Raw genomic sequence first — 20289 nt, 5'->3', positions numbered from 1 at the left:
AATTATAATTTCCTATATATATAGAATGATATAAAAATAAAAATAATGGATAAAAAATGACTTCCATGTCATCAAGTGGTAGGTTAAAATAAAAAATATTAAATTTAAAAATTTAATTAATAATTATAAATATCAACTATTAGATTTGATTCAATGGCTAATAATAGAATACCCCTAATACTCATTAAGAGTATACCCATATATATATATATACCATATATATTTTGCTTTTTTTGTTTGTTAAATTTAAGACATTTTTTTACATTGTAGATAATCTTTAAAAATATTTTTTTACATGTTTTATAGTTGTCCATGTTCAATGAATCTAAACAAAATCAGAAAGTCACAGTCCACACTCATATTATGTAATATTAATTTACAATTATAAAGCAATCATCTCACTTCTCAGTTCTCAGCCTAAGATTTGGTACCAGAAAGGTCTTACCAACCAACCTCCACGTTAATCTACAGCAGCAATGGGAACAGAGTTCGACCCGGCATTCATTCAAGCACCAGAGCACAGGCCCAAGCCCACAATCCTCGAAGCCCAAGGAATACCATTGATCGACCTTTCGACCGGGCCCATCGATGACCTCGCCAAGGAGATCGGCGACGCCTGCAGAAAGTGGGGTTTCTTTCAAGTGATCAACCATGGAGTTTCGCCTGAGAGTCGACGGAAGATTGAGTCAGCGGCGAGGGAGTTCTTTGCGAGGCCACAGGAAGAGAAGATGAGAGTGAAGAGGGACGAGGTCAGAGTTTTGGGATACTACGATACCGAACATACAAAGAACGTTAGGGATTGGAAGGAGGTCTTTGATTTTGTGGTGGAGGATCCAACCTTTGTTCCGGCAACGATAGATCCTGATGATCAAAAAGTTACAACGTGGCATAATCAATGGCCCGATCAGAATCCTCACGTGTTAAGGTAAATTTTAGTGCTTTTTATTTTTTATTTTTATTGAACTATACATGTAGAGGGGTTGATGAATGATGATGATGATGATAACATTGTGATTTATAATATGTTAAATATACATTGTCCGATTGTCCCTAGGAGTCATATCAATCTCTGTTCTTATAAAGATGTGTCCCTGCTTTTTGTTCTTAGAGTAAAACAAAAACGCCACCAGGGACGGAGCTACACGACTAGTTTTTTTTTTTTCTACTTTTGATAAAAATAAATAGATAATGAACTAATATTATTTAGGTAAACTACCTTTACATTATTTTTTAATTATTTTAATTGATCCTTCGAGTTATTTTGGTGATTTATCTATACCAGTTGTTAAGTAAATTTTAATTACGATTTAAATTGTTTTACTCTTGTTACAAGGATTATTATGAGGATTTTCAAAAAAATGTGATAAAAAAAATTATTTTGAAATATAAAAATAAAAAAAAAATATTATCTCATACATTATTTTTTTGATTTTTTTTTAATTTATGATTTAAATTTTGATTGCAATTTAAATTAATGTTGCATTTTTATGTAAATTTTTGTAAAAAAAATTATTCTAAACAATAAAAATAAAATAAATCATTATATAAGAATGACAATAGTAAAATTAATATTAGTTCAAAATGAAGAGACAAGATAAGAATATTATATTAACTTTTGTCTGTTGACTCTAGCAGATTATTTATTTATTTTTTTTTTTTGACAATTCTAGCAGATTAATTTTGTTTCAGTATATCCATTACTAATACTGATCTTACTTTGGTAATTAGTTTAATTAATAAACTTCACATTAATTTTAGTTTTCAGTCTATTTTATTAGATATTTATTCTTTATTAACTGCTGTTAGTGGTGGTTCTTAAACCGCCATTCTGCGATCGGCGAATGGTGTTGCATGCCCACACACCGGCAACCTTTATTACGAATTTAAAAGATCGTGTTTTGACAGATGTTTGTCCTCAATTTTTGAACTCTACTGTATCAATAAATTTATCTTGATAAATTATGTCTTTCTTTGAAAAAAATTTATATTAGAGGCCATGAACTTGAGCATCTGCCACTTAACTTTCGTAGAAATGCTTTTAGTATGTGTTTAAACCTATTTGATTTATAGTTTTATTATTTGAATTATGGAGATCAATTTTGATAAATATTAGCTTGTAATAACTATTAAAGTTATTTTTTGATTTGGCTAACATGTTCTTATTAGTTCATATAAAAATATAATTATAATAAAAATATGTGTTTAGAGTTAAATTGGGTTGGCACAGATATTATTTTTTAAGTAAAGAATGTTAGAAAAAATAAAGAGTGTTAGTTCTATTTGATTAGGTTTTTTACCTCTCGAATTTTGACATGTACTAAATTATGCTTTCTGAATTTTTAAGATCGTTAAAAATACCCACTGAACTATTGAGATTATTGGATTTAAGGACTTTTATTCAATTTTAATAAAAAAAAAAGTCTAACATGGATTAAAGTTTTGAGGGCATGATTTAGTACATGTAAAAGTTCGAGGGGCTTGATTTGGTAAATATCAAAGTTTAGGGAGCATGGTTTAGTACATAAACAATAACTAAAATAGTAAAATTGAATGAAATTAGATAAAAATCCTTAAATCTAACAATCTCAATAGAAGAGAAATTTTTAACGACCAGATAAATTCAGGGACATGATTTAGTACATGTTAAAGTTTATGAGATAAAAATCCATTAGCCTTAAAAAAAAACAATATATAACCTACATATATATTTTTTTTTTTAAAAAAAATAATTAGTCTTTTAAAAATATTTACAAATAGTTCTAGTTCAAAACCCCCATATTTGGTGAGATAGGTATGGAGTATATATATTCGCAAATAAGTTTTGCTGGCAAAAAAAGGAAAAATATACATGTTTAAAATAAACCCTTTCCAACGTAGATGCCTTCAATCCAAACGACCACTGCCAATTTGTAGATGCCACTAGATGTGCCACTAGGCTTAAAAGGATTGATAAGGGGAAGGCCATTCTTCAATCAAAAGTTGAGGGTGGTAAACAACTCATGAAGACTTTTGAGCCTATTGTCAAAGCTGCAAAAAAAAAAAAGACTTGGAAGTGACACAAGTCAAGCCACCCATTTCCATGTCAAGTTATAGTAATCATCGTCTTATTACGCACAAGTGAATCAGTTTGATTAAAGAATCAAGTAGCCATTTTTTTGGTGGCCTAAAGCGAAAGAGTGGCCTCGATGTGTGTATGGACGGTAGAAGGGTGAAACCAAACTCTAGTTCGGGTGTGTCTCCTGTGGTGTTGATGATTTAATATCCGAGGGAGAGAATTGAGTTCGAATTTGGGTGTGTCCTATGTGGTGATTGATGAAGTAATGGCGCAATTTGTTGAGCTGACTCTCCATTCACAATGAGTATCCTATGCTGTAATGCTCCGGGTATGGGAACATCGATGCATTAACGGCTCTGCGAGACAGAAGTGTAACGTATGCAACTAGTTTGGTGGCTTGTCTTGAGGGCCTGCCAACATACAAGGAGGCCTGGTACCTTCAGGATTAGGCCATGAACGTATGAGAGTCATTGGGAAATGAGGAAGACAGTTCAGACAGTATCGAATGGGGCATGATTAGAAGCATTGGCACGTTAGCTTGGTGTTGGCATTTAGGTGAGCGACTGTAGTAAGATTTGCCTTATCATAGTGGGAACCTATTTACAGTGCGAGTATCTTGGCTAGAGAGCCTCGGTGCATGGATGCACTGACGGATGCTTGCGAGCATGACTCAGCGGGAGTTGTTCAAGAGACGGAAGTGTACACAAGGCACACGATCGCATGAAAAATGAGCCCATTATTACTTGGGTGGTTGGAAGGCTGACCTTAGCTTAGAGAAGTCAAGGTGCTGCACGGGTGTTTCGCTGCTGTAAAAGGTGAGCCCATGAAACTAGGCAGTGGGGTTAGTTGAGATGTTGGTGTGAATGTGGTGGAGTTACTTGGAGTTAGATTGGCATTGCGTATTGCTTGATAATTTGGCTTTTTTATTTACATTATTGAAAGTGATTTGACAATTGCCATAGGCTGGATTAATAGTTCTAATTCCAATAATGTATGCGAGTCAATTATTTTTTATGTTATTTCTTTGTTAGCAACTATTTGTGTTGGTTCTTGCAAAATTTGCAAAATTATATTGCGTTTTCTGTTACTAGTTCCTTAGGAGAATATATTTGGGTGGATGCTTGTTCACATTTTATTAGCTTTCCTATAACAATTAATTTAGTTTGATGAAATCCGTACTTTCTTTTTCAAAAAAATTAGAAAAAATAAACCCTCTCCAAGGAATTCATAAATAAAAAAAAAAAAATAGTCATCTTGAAGTTTTGGAGAAAATATGTTCTTTAATTTACTAATTTGTGAAAACAAAAATCTATATAATTAATTTATTCTAAGTACCTATGGAATAAACTTCAGTTTTCTTATTAACACACATTTTTACGGCTTTCCATGAAATTGTGGTGTAACCTCAGGGAGGCATGTGAAGAGTATGGTAGAGAGGTTGAAAAGCTCTCGATCAAGTTGATGGAACTAATTGCCATAAGCTTAGGCTTAGAAGCAAACAGGTTCAATGACTTCTTCAAAGACCAAACAAGCTTCATCCGGCTCAATCACTATCCACCATGCCCTAATCCTCACCTTGCTCTCGGCGTTGGACGCCACAAGGATGCCGGTGCGCTGACAATCCTAGCTCAAGATGATGTTGGAGGTCTTGAAGTTAAGAGAAAGAGTGATGGAGAGTGGATTCGTGTCAAACCAACACCCCATGCTTTTATCATCAACGTTGGTGATATAATTCAGGTATGGTTTTTTCAAAGAAAGACTGTTATTTGTGTAGCTTTTTTATGGTAAGAATTGATGGTTGATGTTATGATTAAGCAATTCATAATTGTAATATATTTTTTTTTTCAACTATTGGAAAGGTTTGGAGCAATGAAAGATACGAGAGCGTCGAGCACAGAGTGATGGTCAATTCTGAAAGAGAGAGGTTTTCGATACCCTTCTTCCTCAATCCAGCACACTACACAATGGTCAAGCCTTTGGAAGAGATGACTGACGATCAGAATCCTCCAAAATATAAAGCATATAACTGGGGAAAGTTCTTTACTACAAGAAAAGGCAGTAACTTCAGAAAACTTGATGTTGAAAACATTCAAATTTATCATTTCAAGGTATCTAAGTGAGCAGAGCAGGCCAGACAATTACTGTAGATTAAGTTTTATATATAATAATAATTATAAATAATGTATCCTATATGGAGTAGAAGTAATTAATAAAAATGGTGTTTTCTTCTCAGTATTGTAGATGCAAAATTGTTATTTCAAAATCAGCCAAAATAAGTAGTTGTAGTACATAAAAAAAGTTAATTATTTATATATTTGTTAGTCTTGATTCATGACTCATGTATTCTAAGATCGTGTAAATCTATTTATGGATTATACCATCTTGAATATTGACTAAATCAATTATTCATGAATTTTCTTCTATTAGTCCTCTCGAACATTTGTTGAATATCTTGATTATCAAGAACAGGGTGTTGAGTTGTTCCACGGGAAGTGATCTATTAGCTGGACTATATTTTGCTGAGTAAGAGCTACTAAGAAAAATTATAAAACTCTTTTTTTTTTTTTTTTTTTTTTTTTTTTTTATAAAAAAAAAAATTGAAAGTGTACATTAAACTAGATAACTGGGTCTCACAATAGGGGATCCCTCTCTATCAAAGACACCATCAAAATGGCCCTTTGACCTAGCCTTCTTAGCTATATTATCCGCACCACAATTGTTTACGCGAGGAATATAAAGGAGATTACAAACATCAAAATTCAAAAATAAATTCAAAACCTTCTTAGCCAAAAGGTCTAACTTCCCAATACGGGGGAAAGCTCCTTTCTTCCAGCGCACGCACCACCATTTAAGCATCGGAGAATATGGCAATAGAAGAGTTACCAACCTCCTTCCCCATCTGCAGCGCCCAAAAAATTGCTAACAACTCAACTTCCACTGCCAAATTGGCCCTCTAGCTTCTCACAAACCAGGACCAGCAATCCAAATTGCGATCAAACAATCCACCTGCACCACCATCCTTCCACGATGTATTAGTAAAGAAGACTACGTTAGAATTTGAGATAAGATGAATGAGGTTCCATCTCAAAACCAATTGGCACTGGGAGGAGTAGCCTTTTCATCTTATATATGGTAATTTATTTCCACACATTAGCAATGCGTGACTAACTATAATACACCCTCCTCACGTTTGGACCTGGCAAGTGTGGGTATAACGAACGACCTTTAAGAGACCACAGGACCGAACGTGACATTTGAAAGAATCCCACAAGGCTAAATATGGGAAAATTTGTGGGTGTACACATCGGGAAATTTTTGGATTTTGAAACAAGTCAAAGACTCAACACTGGAAACTGGCACACTTTGGCCGAAAGGTCCCAAATTGAGGTTAAAGGGGAGATAACGGAAGTATCTTTTGGACCGGCAACACTTTGGCTCACAACGGATCACAAATGGCTTTTTGGACCGGTAGCACTTTAGGCTCACAATGGATCACAAGTGGCTTTGATACCGGTGGAACTTTGGGCTCACAACGGATCACAAGTGGCTCTGATACCGGTGGCACTTTGGGCTCACAACGGATCACAAGTGACTCTGATACCAAGTTAAAATTTAGGATAAGATGAATGAGGTTCCATCTCAAAACCAATTGGCAATGGGAGGAATAGCCCATTTATCTTATATATGGTAATTTATTTCCACACATTAGCAATGTGAGACTAACTCTAATAGACTAACCTCGTGGACCTAGGAATCTTCCTTTTCTACAAACAATCATGCCTTCTAAACCCTAAATTCTCAATATCTTCGCCTTGAAAAAGACTCGATTCTTCTAGCCTCAGCAGCAAGGCTTTCCTAACAGCAGAAATATCAACTTTTCGACCTCTAAAAATAAGATCATTCCTTGCTTTCCAAACTCCTTCTAATAAACTTCCCATAAATGACAAAAATTGCCAAATAAACTCTCCTGAAACTTTTGAAACCATATCAACAATCCTGTCCAATATTGTTTCCCTTGTCCACTCAACCTGCACCAGAGGAAAGGGGCCACTGAACCATAAATCTCTCACGAAAGGGCACTTCCAAAAAATATGCATAGGTTGACCAAGTCACAAAATAGGTAGGATTTGTCCTTAACAAAAGCCAATTTATCTCTAGTAGGGAGACAACCAACCACCACTCTCCAAATCATAAAAGAGAGCTTGTAATGAATTTTCTAATTCTAAATTAACTTCCATAAGCTACTCCCTGACCTTAGGAAGGTCCTCTAAGTTCCCCCATATGCGCGTTTGACTAAAAATTCGTCGTCACTCGCTCTTTCCAAATTAATTTGTCAGGATTGTTAGCAAGGAACCTAACGATGTTACAAATTTTATTTTCTAACTCTCTTCCAAAGGGATTAAAAACCACCTCCCTATTCCAATTATAACCACTAGTTGAGATATCTGCTACCATCTTCAAATGAGGGTACCGAATTCGTACACCATAAATTCAATGAATTCTTCAAAGTCGAGCCAAGGAATCCAAGGTTACTTCCATAAATCAATCGAATTACCCTTTCCTGGCAAAGCCAAACTACCCTACGGTGAATACCTCTTGAAGACATAATTCCCTTCCACATGGGTGAATCGTTCCCCCTCATCTTCAAATGAGGGTACCATCTTCAAGAGGTACCGAATCCATACACCATAAATTCAATGAATTCTTCAAAGTTGAGCCAAGGAATCCAAGGTTACTTCCATAAATCAATCGAATTACCCTTTCCTGGCAAAGCCAAACTACCCTACGGTGAATACCTCTTGAAGACATAATTCCCTTCCACATGGGTGAATCGTTCCCCCTCATCTCAGTACCCCAAAAAGATTTTCATTTACAATATTTGGCAATAAGGCATTTCATCCATAGTTTTTCACTACCACTAGCCACCTGCCAGGCCAACTTGGACAATAAGGCCTTGTTTATATCCTCAAGTCTTCTGAATCCCAAGCCTCCCATAGAAAGGGGAAGGCAGAGTCTATCCCAACTCACCAAAGTAAGAAATCTTTCTTTCTCATTACCCCCCGTCCACTAAAATTTCCTGATCATACCATCAATTTCTCTGCAAGTAGAGATAGGAACCTTACAATTAGATATAGTATAAATTGGCACACTTAACGCAACCGATTTAACCTGCTTTCTACCCGCAAAGGGGAGGAGCTTAGTTTTCCATTCTTCAATTCTCTTCATAACTTTTTCTTTTAAACTTTCAAATTCTTCTCTCTTCCACCGTTTAAAGACAAATATATTTCCAAGGTGTTTCATTTCATAGGGAACCTCAAAGTGGCTCTACTTCATTATATTCCATTCACATCTCAATTCCATTCATTTAAGATTGGTGTCACTGAGATAAGAGATGTCGTTTCTAGTTTATCTCTTTCTATATATGGAAAGTTCAAAAAACATCATATAATAATCCAAAAAACATTTAAAAACTCTTACCTAGCAAAATATAGTACCAATGAATGATGCAGAAATTATGTTAGATTTGTCAGAAGAAAAAAAATAAATAAAGAAGTGCACATGTTATATTCAACATAATTTTTAGATAGTATAAATTACACAATTTATGGATTTTTTTTAAAATTAACTTTTTAATTGTATAATTAAATAAGGGATAATTTTAAAAAAAAAATACAAAATAACAAAAAATTACAAGAATACGGTCTGTATAAAATATTTAATATTTTTATGGTTTTTTAGATTTTATTTACATAAAATATAGACTTTTTATGTACTTTTATGTTGCTCTTGTTATTTTGTTATTTTTTTTTATCAAGAAAGAAAAATCTTCATTAATCAACAAACAAATGCAACCAATGGGAGCACTACAATAAACAATGCTCCCAGCCCAACAACCACCCTATTACATTTGAATTCTATTCAAGTATAATCTCTCCACTCTAGATACATTCCCGTGTTTAACAATTTGTAATCTATAAGTCACTAAACTTTTAATCTCTTTCACTATATGAGACACTATATTAGAAAAGCCCTCAAATATACAATTATTTCTGTTGACCCAAATGCTATAACAAGTGGCTGCAAATATAGAGATATCTATAGCCTGCAACAAACTCAAAGAAGACAAAGACAACCAATTAAACCATCCCAAGTAATCCAATGACCAAGCATTTTTGCCCAGTCAATCAAAAATAAGCCTGACCACCTGCCGAGACAGAGAATACTCAAAAAATAAGTGTTCATGAGTTTCTATTCCAGCAGCACACACCGAACAATCTACATTTTCCATTGCAACTTGAAATTTTCACAAGTTAACTCTAATTAAAGTTGATGATTCACACCTTGCCATACAACAAATCGAATGCTTGGGCAACGTCTATGAGTTCCAAACAGCTCTATGGTAGTACACTTGTTGTTGAAGAGAGCTGTTATAAAGTCTTCTTGTTTTGAGTTTACTTGCAAAGATTTTTGAATTAATATCAGCCTCAAAAATTTTAGTCTAAAGTGGCAGAGCTTGCGCCAATACCAGCTCGTGTCTTGTTTCAATTCATAGGACCAAAAGGAGATGTTCTCAAATAAATGTTATTAATCCATTTAATCCAAAGAATATCTCTTTGCTGAAATGGCCCAAACATACTTTGCAAAGTTGGCTTGATTCCATTTAGCACCATCTTTAAACCCAAGACCTCCATAAGCCTTCAAAAGACAAATTTTCTCCCAAGGTGCTACATGAATTTCGCTCCTGTTACCAAAAAGATCCCAAAGGAACCCTCTGCATAATTTCTCTATCTCTTTGAGGATGCTTTGTCGAAGAACAAAAATGCTCATCCAATAGTTGTGAAGACCAAGAAGAATAGAATGGATCAGCTGGACTCTTCCTACAAAAGAGAGGTGTCTAGTAGACCAAGAAAACAGTCTATATATTATCTTTTTGATGATAACTTCACAGTCTTCAACCTTCCATTTGGTTAGTCTTAAAGGAACTCCCAAATATTTGAGAGGGAAGGTCCCTTCAGACAGCTTAAGAACCTGGAGGATGTTGAGCTTCTCATTAGTTTCCACACCACCAAAGTAAATCTGAGATTTCTACATGTTGATGTGCAATCCTGATGAAGAACTGAAAGCATCAAGATCCTTTTTGCACCAATATCGATTGTCTTGACCCTTTGTTAAACACCATTAAATCATCAGTGAAGCAAAGATTAATAATTTTTAAGCTTTTACACATAAGGTTGAACCTAAAAAGGGAGTTATGAGCAGCAACTTGAAGACATCTACTCAAGTAGTCCATGATTAGAACAAAAAACAAAGGGGATAACAGGTCCTTTTGTCTAAGCTCCTTTTCACCTTTAAAACTACCTTGTTATTTTATTGTTAATTTTTTGTTATTTGTATATTATTTTTTATATTGTTTTGATATTTTTTTCTTGTTACTTTCATGTGGTTTTCTTGTGTTTTAATAAAATACTGTAAAAATATAAAAACATAAAACTTTAACGTAAAAATGTAAAAAATTTACAAAAATTGGTGTTTTATGTAATTATCTAATTAAATAATACTTAGGGGTTAAGGACTTTTTGTTTTGTTTACTTTTTTATGGGTTTTTTTACGCCATAGTTTTGTAAAATTTATCAAGATCAATACTATATTTTATACATTTTCATTCGTTCCTTTTATTTTGTATTAAATATATTTTAAAATAATAAAAAATAGACTATAAAGCAGAGTAACTTCTGATTATGCATGCATACAAATGTTTTTTTTTTATATAACTTCCACGTACATATGTATTGTTTGTTAAATTTTTGTCAATTTTTTTTTGAGCGTTATTATATGTTGACCTTGCTTTTAGCCAACGACGGTGAGTCAAAATAAAGCGATTAGGAATAAATTAAATAGCAGAAAGTAAATAGTATAAAATAAAGAAAACACTAGATTTTATAGATGTTCGGCCCTTATGGTTGGTAATAGCCTACTCTCCTTTTTGTTGTCTTGAGTTGTGAGAAGATGAACAAGAATGACTTACTCTTTCTCAAATGCTCTTACAATAATCTCTGAGTATTTTAATCTTAGATTGAGGTTTCTCTCTTAAGTGTTCTCTTTCTGAATATTTTCGTATCCCTGAATAGTGAGACGAGTCTACTATTTATAGGGACCAATTACATAAAATTAATTTTCCTAAATCAATAAGAAATAAAATGGAAAACTAGTTTATTTTCATAATTATGATGAAGAAAATAGAAAACTTAGGCCAATTTCCTTTATTCTCTAAAGACACGAATCTATCCCGCAAAAGTAGGGATTATGTCGTGACTTGCATTCGGACATCCCACCTTCTATGTGTGACTTCGAGCATCATAACTATCTGCACAACCTACTAGGAGTAGAATCATCCATCCAAATTATGAAATATGTTACACGTGTCACCTAGATGGATTCCACATCATAGTGTAGAAATTTGGATAATATTTGCCCCCTATGTCCGTGTGAGATCTATTTGGTCGCATGTGGACTTATTCAGCCAGGAAGCTGTCCAGATGGGTGACGTGTGTCTGGTTGTCATCTTTGATCCGACATGAGTTGATTGAACATCTCTTCAGTGTTTGAGATATTTAATGCGAATTGAAAGTTGTACCTAAAATCACGCACTCACGGTTTACACGATACAACATGCATGTTTTTTATACTGCCGTAATAAGTGCTAACATTCCTTTTTGGGGAGAAACTCGAAGAACATTCAAATTTTAAACTAATTAATTATCCCTCTTAAATACCTATAAAAGGGTTTTAAATCTTTTTAGGGATTCTTTGATCCATTTTAACTTTCACAAAATTAGAGCAAATAATTTTTCCTTTTTATTTTCAAATCTTCGAAAAAATCATACTAGAATCTCCACTGTTGAAACCCTCCGAGCACGTTCAGAAGACTTCAGACAGTGAGTAAGTTATCTCTTCATCTTTTTTATGCAATTTTCTATTGAATACATGCATTATTTCATGAATTTCTTGCTGTAAAATTTCTGTGTTCTTGAACTATTCTTGACTAATCATAGAGTAGAAAATATTAGGGATTTTAACTTTTACTAACACGTGCTTAGGTCTTTTGATTCCCTAATTTCGTACTGATTTTGGTTTGAAATTGTTCATATTCACCCATTCAAGGGTTTCTAAGAATTTCTAGATATTCTTCGTGATTTTGAACTTCTTAGTTTGGGAATTCAATTTTGGAATAAAATTCTTTCTTTTTATCTTGAATCAGTCTCGCTGGCATATTAAATATGTTTTTCTCCTTGCCCCCGTCCAACTCTCACCCTCTATCATATCGACTAAGATTTTCTTCAACTCCTTTACAAGAATCATCCTCAGTTAGGTGCGAACTTGTCTTCGTCTAGTGACAACCTTTCGAATTCCAATTTTGAGGATTGGGAAGTCAACATAAATCATACAGAATCCGTAGAGCCTGTGGTGCAGCACCATCAATACCCCAACCAAATACGTGGAGAAGGGTACAATCGTTTTATCTGGGAACTAAAGAAAAGTTGGAGGCCTTATCTTCCTTCTTCTTGAACGTATAGGGTCCATCTGAGTGTTGTGGATACACTTCTAGAGGGTCAGGCAACCCCATCTGCTAGGAGTACTATTGTAGTTGATATCACTGTGACTGTTGCGAGACATACATCTGAAACAAAATGACTGTCTAAACATAGAATGATGGCACAAACCAAGCAAACTATGAGGAAGGCCTCGATATCTGATCCTCACCTTGACTGGCTATTTGCTACAGCTGGGGTGGAGCAAGCCAGGCCTCCGAGAGAGGATGAAGTAGCTGTTAGAGGGGATATTAAAGTCCAAGAGATTGAGGACCAGGGTGAGGTCTGCCTTGTTAGTCCCTCCAAGGTCGAGGGAGAGGAAGAAGAAGAAGAGGAGGAAGTTCGGGCACTTCCTTTTGGTGGCTACAATGAGGCTGGAGAGTATCTTCGAGGAGGGAGATGTGTTCGTGGCAGGTCGAGATTACGTTTAGGAGAAATACACAGAGGCTCGACCTTTAATCAATCGAGGTCTGAAAGGTGCTCGATGGGTCTCACCACCATTCGTGCTAACTTATAAGAGATTGACTAATCTTGATGAAGAAGGTCTCCTTGGGAAGGTAGAGGCATTTCTTCCTAGTGTCAAACAGCTCGCAACAAATTTTAAATTTTCTCTTTCACATTATTTTTTCTTAATATCAATAATTATTATAATTATATTTTTTCACATTTTTTAAAATCATATATATATTTTTAAATTTTTTTGTAATAAAATTTTATATAATTCTTTATTTTAATTTTTTTCTATGTATTTAAATGTATATTTTATTTTTATTTTATATGTATATTTTTTAAAAATTTGAGAAGGAAGAAAAAAGATTGAAAAAATTAATATAAATTAAAAGCAAATATTAAAGTGATTATAAAATGTGTTGTTTTTTGAGTTAAGATTATAAAATGTTGTTCTAAAACAAAAAAAAAAACTTTTAAAATGATTAGAGACTTCATAATATGTAAGATGTTTGTACAAGTTATAATTATGCCAAGAGCACTTATAGTGTCTAACACGCTTTTAAGATATAATATATTACTATTAGTATAACTCAATATGTCTCACTTGTTTTACTTTAATAAATATTATAGACATCGCTAATCAATTATAAAATAGCTCTATGAGTGCATATCATCTCTTATTATTATTATTATTACTCTATGGCTGCTCACTTAGATATTTTGAAACTATAAATTTGAATGTTTTCAACATCAATTTTTTTTAAAATTACTGCCTTTTCTTGTGACGAAGAACTTTCCCCAGTTATATGGTTTATATTTTGGAGGATTCTTGTGGTCAGTCATCTCCTCAAAAGGCTTGACCATTGTGTAGTGTGCTGGATTGAGGAAGAAGGGTATGGAAAACCTATCCCTTTCAGAATTCACTATCGCTCTGTGCTCTGGACTCTCATATCTTTCATTGCTCCAAACCTTCACATTAATTAAAAAAAACATATATAATAATTTTGCATACACTTAGATATCTTAATACCATTTAATATATTTTAATTAGGGGATTATATAAAATACTCCATTAATGTTATACATGCTTTTCCTTTTTCATTATTGATATAAATTTGAGTCAACCATATATATGTTGCATAATCAGAAAATCAACAATCAACTCTTTATCATAAATAAATTACACTATTATTATAAACTAGTTGGTTTATTATTTACTTACAAGTTGGGTTTATTGGAGAAGAATGAGAATAAAAGAATAGGATTGAGAAAAACAATATAAACTTTACTATGCATACAATAATAAAATAATTATTTATTAAAAATTAGTTATTATTTTTTTTTTTTGAAGATAAAACTTTGTTATTATAAATTAAAGATAGTCATTTATAATAACACAGTAAATAGTAAGAGGAAAATTCTCCCACCAAGAACAAGCCTCATCCAACCCTAAGGCAAACTTTGCCAAACTATCTGCAATTGAATTAGCATCACGTTTAACATGTGTTACAAATATATTAGGGAAAAAGAAAAGGAGGCTAGAAACATCATTAACAAAATCATGAAAAGTTGAAATGCCCACTGCTCTTGACTGTAAAGCATTTGAAACCAATAAAGCGCCCGTTTCAACTATAGAGACTTGTAGCTGTTGCTGAAGAGCCCAGTTGAGGCTGTGAAACATGGCTTGTTGGGTTTTATGCCCTAAATAAAACTCATTTCAATATAATCAGATTTACTTATTAATATAGATCAGAAATAACATTTAATGTTGCATGGTTCACATGATTTATTTCATGATTATATGTACATAATGTATAAATTCATCTGAAACCCTTTTCACATACTTGATCCTGTTTATTGTGCCGTCAACACATTGGAAAGTAAACATGACTATGTGAATAAAGTTTCCTAGATTTATCAGACACAGGGTTTTACTGATATGATAATCTACAACAAGAGTTTACTTGTATTTGGAAAAATACTATGTTCTTTCCAGAACATTGGTTAAAGTAAAGCTCAGGTTGGATGCCTGGAGTATGCATCGGAAGGGACCGATATTGAACTTTGACTTAGATTTAATTAAACGTACCGTAAAATCTATTCAAGTCAATATCGCCTAGTTGATCCTAGATCAAATGATCTTAATCCTGTTATGATTAGGCTCAATCTTGAAAGGCTATTCGTGTTCCTTGAATTGTTAGTTAAGCCTACTTTTTGGTCAGGGTGAAACGTACTTTTTGGGAACACGGTAGTGCAATTGAGTGAGAGTGCTATCATAAACATGGAATCTATAGCTTCTATCTGGCGAATAGTAAGCAAAGGATGATCACCTTCGAGCTTGACCAAACGAAAATAAATGGTGGAGATCTCATTTCACATAAGCTGAAATATCATTTATACGGGGTCAAGTGTTTTAAGGATAAAATACATAGTAGGGTGTTACGGTAATTTAATCCCTTTACTGTGTAGATCATTCATATAGAGGATAATTGATCAAATTAAGATTATAGCAATGGATAACTAATGATGTGTCTATATGGTGGAACATATAGAGCATTCTATATACTGAGAGTGCAATTCTAAGTTCTATGCGTGGATTCAACGAAGAATTCATAAGTTAGTGAATTTTAGTGCTAAATTCTTGATCTACTTATTGGAAGCTCGATTATATAGACCCATGGTCCCCCCACTAGTTGAGATAATATTGTTTGTAAGACTCATGTAATTGGTTTTGATTAATCAATTATAATTCACGAATTAGACTATGTCTATTTGTGAAATTTTCACTAAGTAAGGGCGAAATTGTAAAGAAAGAGTTTATAGGGGCATATTTGTTAATTATGATAATTTGTATGGTTCAATTAATAAATATGATAAATGACAATATTATTTAATAATTATTTATAGTTATTAAATAGTTAGAATTGGCATTTAAATGGTTGAATTAGGAAATTGGCATTTTTGAGAAAATCAGATACAAAAGGTGTTAAAATTACAAAATTGCAAAAAGCAAGGCCCAATCCACTAAGTGTATGGTCGGCAACCTTTGTGTGTATTTTAAGTTGATTTTTTCATTATTTTAATGCCATATAATTCAAATCTAACCCTAGCGGAATGCTATAAATAGATAGTGAAGGCTTCAGAAAAATAAGACTTTTCTTCTGAGACTTCTGATTCAGAAAACCTGAGCCTTCTCTCTCCCTATCTTTGGCTGACCCTTCTCTTTCTCCTTCCCTCTTCAATTTCGAAATCCTTAGTGATTAGAGTAGTGCCCACACACATCAAGCAATACCTCAATCATAGTGAGGAAGATCGTGAAGAAAGATCATCAGCAAAGGAGTTTCAGCGTCAAAGATTCAGAGAAAGAGATCCAGGTTCAGATATTGATAATGCTCTGCTACAGAAAGGAATCAAGGGCTAGATATCTGAACGGAAGGAGTCATTATATTCTGCTGCACCTAATGTAAGGTTTCCTAAACTTTATATGTGTTTATTTCATCGTTTTAGAAAGTTCTTATTTAGGATGTTAATAAACATACTTGTGAGTAGATCTAAGATCCTGGTAAAATAATTTCCAACAACTGGCCTCAGAGCCATGGTAATTGATTTACTTGCAAGAAATTTGGACTTTAAAACGATTGTTTGTATGTTCTTTGGATGGTATCATGTTGTATTGAGTGTTATTTGATGATTGATTGATGTCTGTAAATTTTCGTGAAAAATAATTGCGATTTTGTTTCTGGAATTATTTTTATTGGATAGTATGGGAAAAATTAAGCAAGTTAGCCTTTTACAGAACTTAATTTAGATTTTATTTGAATTAGTTATGATTTTTTGATGATTTGAAAAAATCGGTACTGTGCTGAAATTTTTCCTGCGATCGCAAATCTGTCCGTACAGTTCACAATTTTTTCGTTTCTCTTCGATTTTTCATGTTTTTTCATGGAATTAACTTCCAATTTTTTGTATAGTTTTGTATTTATACTATTACTATTCCTAATTCAATTCTAATTATCATTTTGAATTAATTTAATATTTTTAAAATTTAATTCAAGATATTAGTGTAATTTGAATTTGAATAGAATTAGTATCTATCTTCTTGCTTAAAAAGCTATCTTATTTTAAAATTTGATTATATCTTATCTTATTTAAAAATAAGATATTTATAATCATGTAATTTTTAAATGATATAAGATATTTTGCTAATTTTTTAAATTTTGTTATTTTATTTATTTAAATTATATTTAAAATTTGAAAATGATATTTATTTATCTTTTCTAATTTTTTATTTAATTTTTATTTATAAAATAACATTTAAAATTTAAAAGTAGTTAGCAAATTTTTGAAATGATATTTAGGTTGGTTGAAACCTAATTTTTCAAAAATTGTAGGTTTAATTTTAAATTTAATTTTTTTTAAAAAAATTTCGAATTTTTCAAATTTTTTTAAATTTTTCGATTTTTTTTATTATTTAATTAATTATTTTCGAAATTAAATATTTAATTTAAAATTAAATAAATCCTACATCCAACTATCCAACTAACCTTGTTGCAGGAGTATGTGTTTTAGCTTATGTGTAAGTTTTCAAAACCTATTATTACTTGATTGCAAATAGTCATGGTTACTTTTTGCCAGATCTAATGATCTGATGACTCCCTTGGTCAAGTTAATAATTTGTAACAGGTATATTTACAATCTTCTTTCATCTGTGTATGACCTAGCAACATGATAGGACCCATCCAAAGTGTGCCTGTGTGAGCCTATGTGTTTAGTTTGATTATAGATACATATAGGTTGTTGTTGCTAAAATAAATTATCATAGTTCTTGATAGAATTTATTTAGGCCCATTTAGTTATTGGGCTTATTCAATTAATAACAGTTGTTCTTATTAAGGTTAAATTCCTCTCTTTTGGGCCTTGTGTGAGAGTTGGGAGCCATAGAAGTGGGTACGACATACTGAACCCAGCACCCCCTCACATGAACCACCCCAATTGTGAAGGCCCATTTGCCTGATTTGAACAACTGTACTAGGTTTATTACACTAGTTTAACCTAATAAAATTGATTAGCAACATAATTAATTTCATTTATTTTGAAATTAATTTAAGAAAATTATAGTTTAAAGAATTCTTTATTCTAAGCTAAACTATATGTATTTTCTTGTATTTAATTAAATATAGAATTATAACCATTTAGATTCTTTCTGGAACTTAATTTAAATTTTTCATTAAATATTCTTATTTAAGTTGATATTTAGTTATCTACAACTAACCAACTTAAATCTGAATAGCTTTTGAATTTCAAATTTCAAAATTAAGTTGAGGAATTTTAGGCATTGGTTATTAAGATTCTTTAGATATTTTTTAAGTTAGTATCTTTTCGAATATTAACTTAAAATGGAATATTTTCAAATTAAGTGGTTACAACTTAATTTTTGATATTTAATTAAATTTAAATTTGAAAAATATTTAAGTTCTAGATTTTTTCTAATACAACTTAAATTAGATATTTTTTTTTCAAATTTTGTGGAAAAAATACTTAGTCAAATAAGATATTTTCTAGATAGTTATTTCTAGACTACTTATTATTTCTAATATTAAATAGGAAATATTATACATTGTGAAATTAATTATTTATTAATTAATTTTGGTACAATTTATTTTAAGTATATTTTTCCTAGTATTAAACTAGAAATTAATAATTAAGCCTTCTCTACACTTAATTATTTATTTCTTGAATTTAATACATTTAATTAATTTGAAAATTAAATATCTAAGTTGATTTTTATTATCATACTTAAATATTTCTTTTTTCATGACATTTAATTAAATAGAAAAATTATTTTTAGTTGAAATTTATTTTTTCAACTAAATTTAAATAATTTTCAAAATATATTTTTTCTTTATTTTATTAATCAATTTTCGAAATTGCATTTCTTAAATGCTAGAATTTCGAATTTTATCTTGAAAAATAGATTAAGTTGTAAATTAATTATTTATTTTAATTAATTCTTGGATCAACTTAAATCAATGATTTTTTCATTTATTGATTAATTTAAAATAAATTGAATTAAAGTATATTATTAGAAATTGAATTAATTAGTCAAAGGAAAATCTAGATAGGTGATATTTTTGCTTGAAGTATTTTTCTAATGTATTTAATTAAATAGAAAATTAATATTTAAGTTGATTTTCATTATCATACTTAAATATTTGAAATTTTTCTTATATATTTAATTAAATAGGAAAATTATATTTTTTGTTGTAAAATAATTTTATTAATTAATTTTGGGCCAACATTAAATTAGAATAATTTTTCCAGGATTTATTTTTTTATTTTAATATGCATTTTTCGAAAATTGTATTCTTATATACTTTAATTTTTCAAAATGCAATATATATTTATAGAAAATTAAATTTGAGTTGTAAATTAATTTAAATTAATTTTGTAACAACTTAAATTGAATATTTTTCTAAATATTTATTGGAAATTATTACTAAGATGGAAATAATTCATCTTATTTTCATATCCATCTAAGTAAAATTTATAAATATTAAATTAAAATTTATATTTGGAATTTTTCATTCTAAATTGGAAATTTCAATTAAATAAATATATATTTAAAATAAATAGAATAAATAAAGAGAATCAAAGAAAATACAACTCACTTTAAATAATGAGCTTGATTATTATTAAGATATTCGATCTCCATTGTGGATTTTACACCGCGTTTGTTTTAGTGAGTAATCCTCCCTAATGGAGGAACGTTCATTAGCAATTTCGCACCGTTTAACCTCGCATGATAAGTAGTTTGTAAGTGTTTTGTATGGTATAGATCACCCTAATGGTGGCGACCATACTTGACTTGCAAATTATGAAACAATGGTGGAAGCTCATAAGATAGAATTGCCTTGACTCTCGCCTAAACGGGACAACGCTGAATTCCAATCTTGATCGAATAAAAGGTTGCTAGAATGTTTAACATTTTAGATGAGCTGACAACTCTATTCAATGGATGATGCTTTGACTCTCGCCTAAACGGGACACTGTATCAGTTTGTTGAAAAACCTTGGAAATTATTTAGGATTGTATGTTTTAGTATTTTCACTTGTCATTTCTACTTGCTATATGCTTATAATTTCTGAATTGTGTATGAATTTATATTGAACCATGTTATTTTCTGTTATTAAGTTG

At 31.6% G+C, this 20289-nt stretch overlaps 1 protein-coding gene across 1 annotated transcript; it reads left to right on the top strand.

Annotated features, from left to right (window-relative positions):
- The first annotated feature begins 322 nt into the window (after positions 1 to 322).
- LOC115697676 (jasmonate-induced oxygenase 1) lies at positions 323 to 5290 on the top strand. Its single transcript, XM_030624767.2, has 3 exons — positions 323 to 925; positions 4465 to 4792; positions 4915 to 5290. Exons 1-3 carry the CDS (start codon positions 477 to 479, stop codon positions 5173 to 5175), a joined length of 1038 nt encoding a protein of 345 aa, XP_030480627.1. The 5' UTR covers positions 323 to 476; the 3' UTR covers positions 5176 to 5290.
- Positions 5291 to 20289: the final 14999 nt, after the last annotated feature.

The sequence above is a fragment of the Cannabis sativa genome, chromosome 7 (assembly GCF_029168945.1).
Source record: "Cannabis sativa cultivar Pink pepper isolate KNU-18-1 chromosome 7, ASM2916894v1, whole genome shotgun sequence".
Lineage (NCBI taxonomy): Eukaryota > Viridiplantae > Streptophyta > Magnoliopsida > Rosales > Cannabaceae > Cannabis > Cannabis sativa.
The sequence above is the reverse complement of the archived record's forward strand: the minus strand, read 5'-3'. Positions and strand labels throughout refer to the sequence as shown.

Coding starts and splice junctions, on each gene's coding strand:
- LOC115697676 (XM_030624767.2), top strand. CDS start 477: ATGGGAACAGAGTTCGACCCGGCATTCATTCAAGCACCAGAGCACAGG. Junction 926..4,464: donor CAGAATCCTCACGTGTTAAG/GTAAATTTTAGT, acceptor GTGTAACCTCAG/GGAGGCATGTGAAGAGTATG. Junction 4,793..4,914: donor ACGTTGGTGATATAATTCAG/GTATGGTTTTTT, acceptor ACTATTGGAAAG/GTTTGGAGCAATGAAAGATA.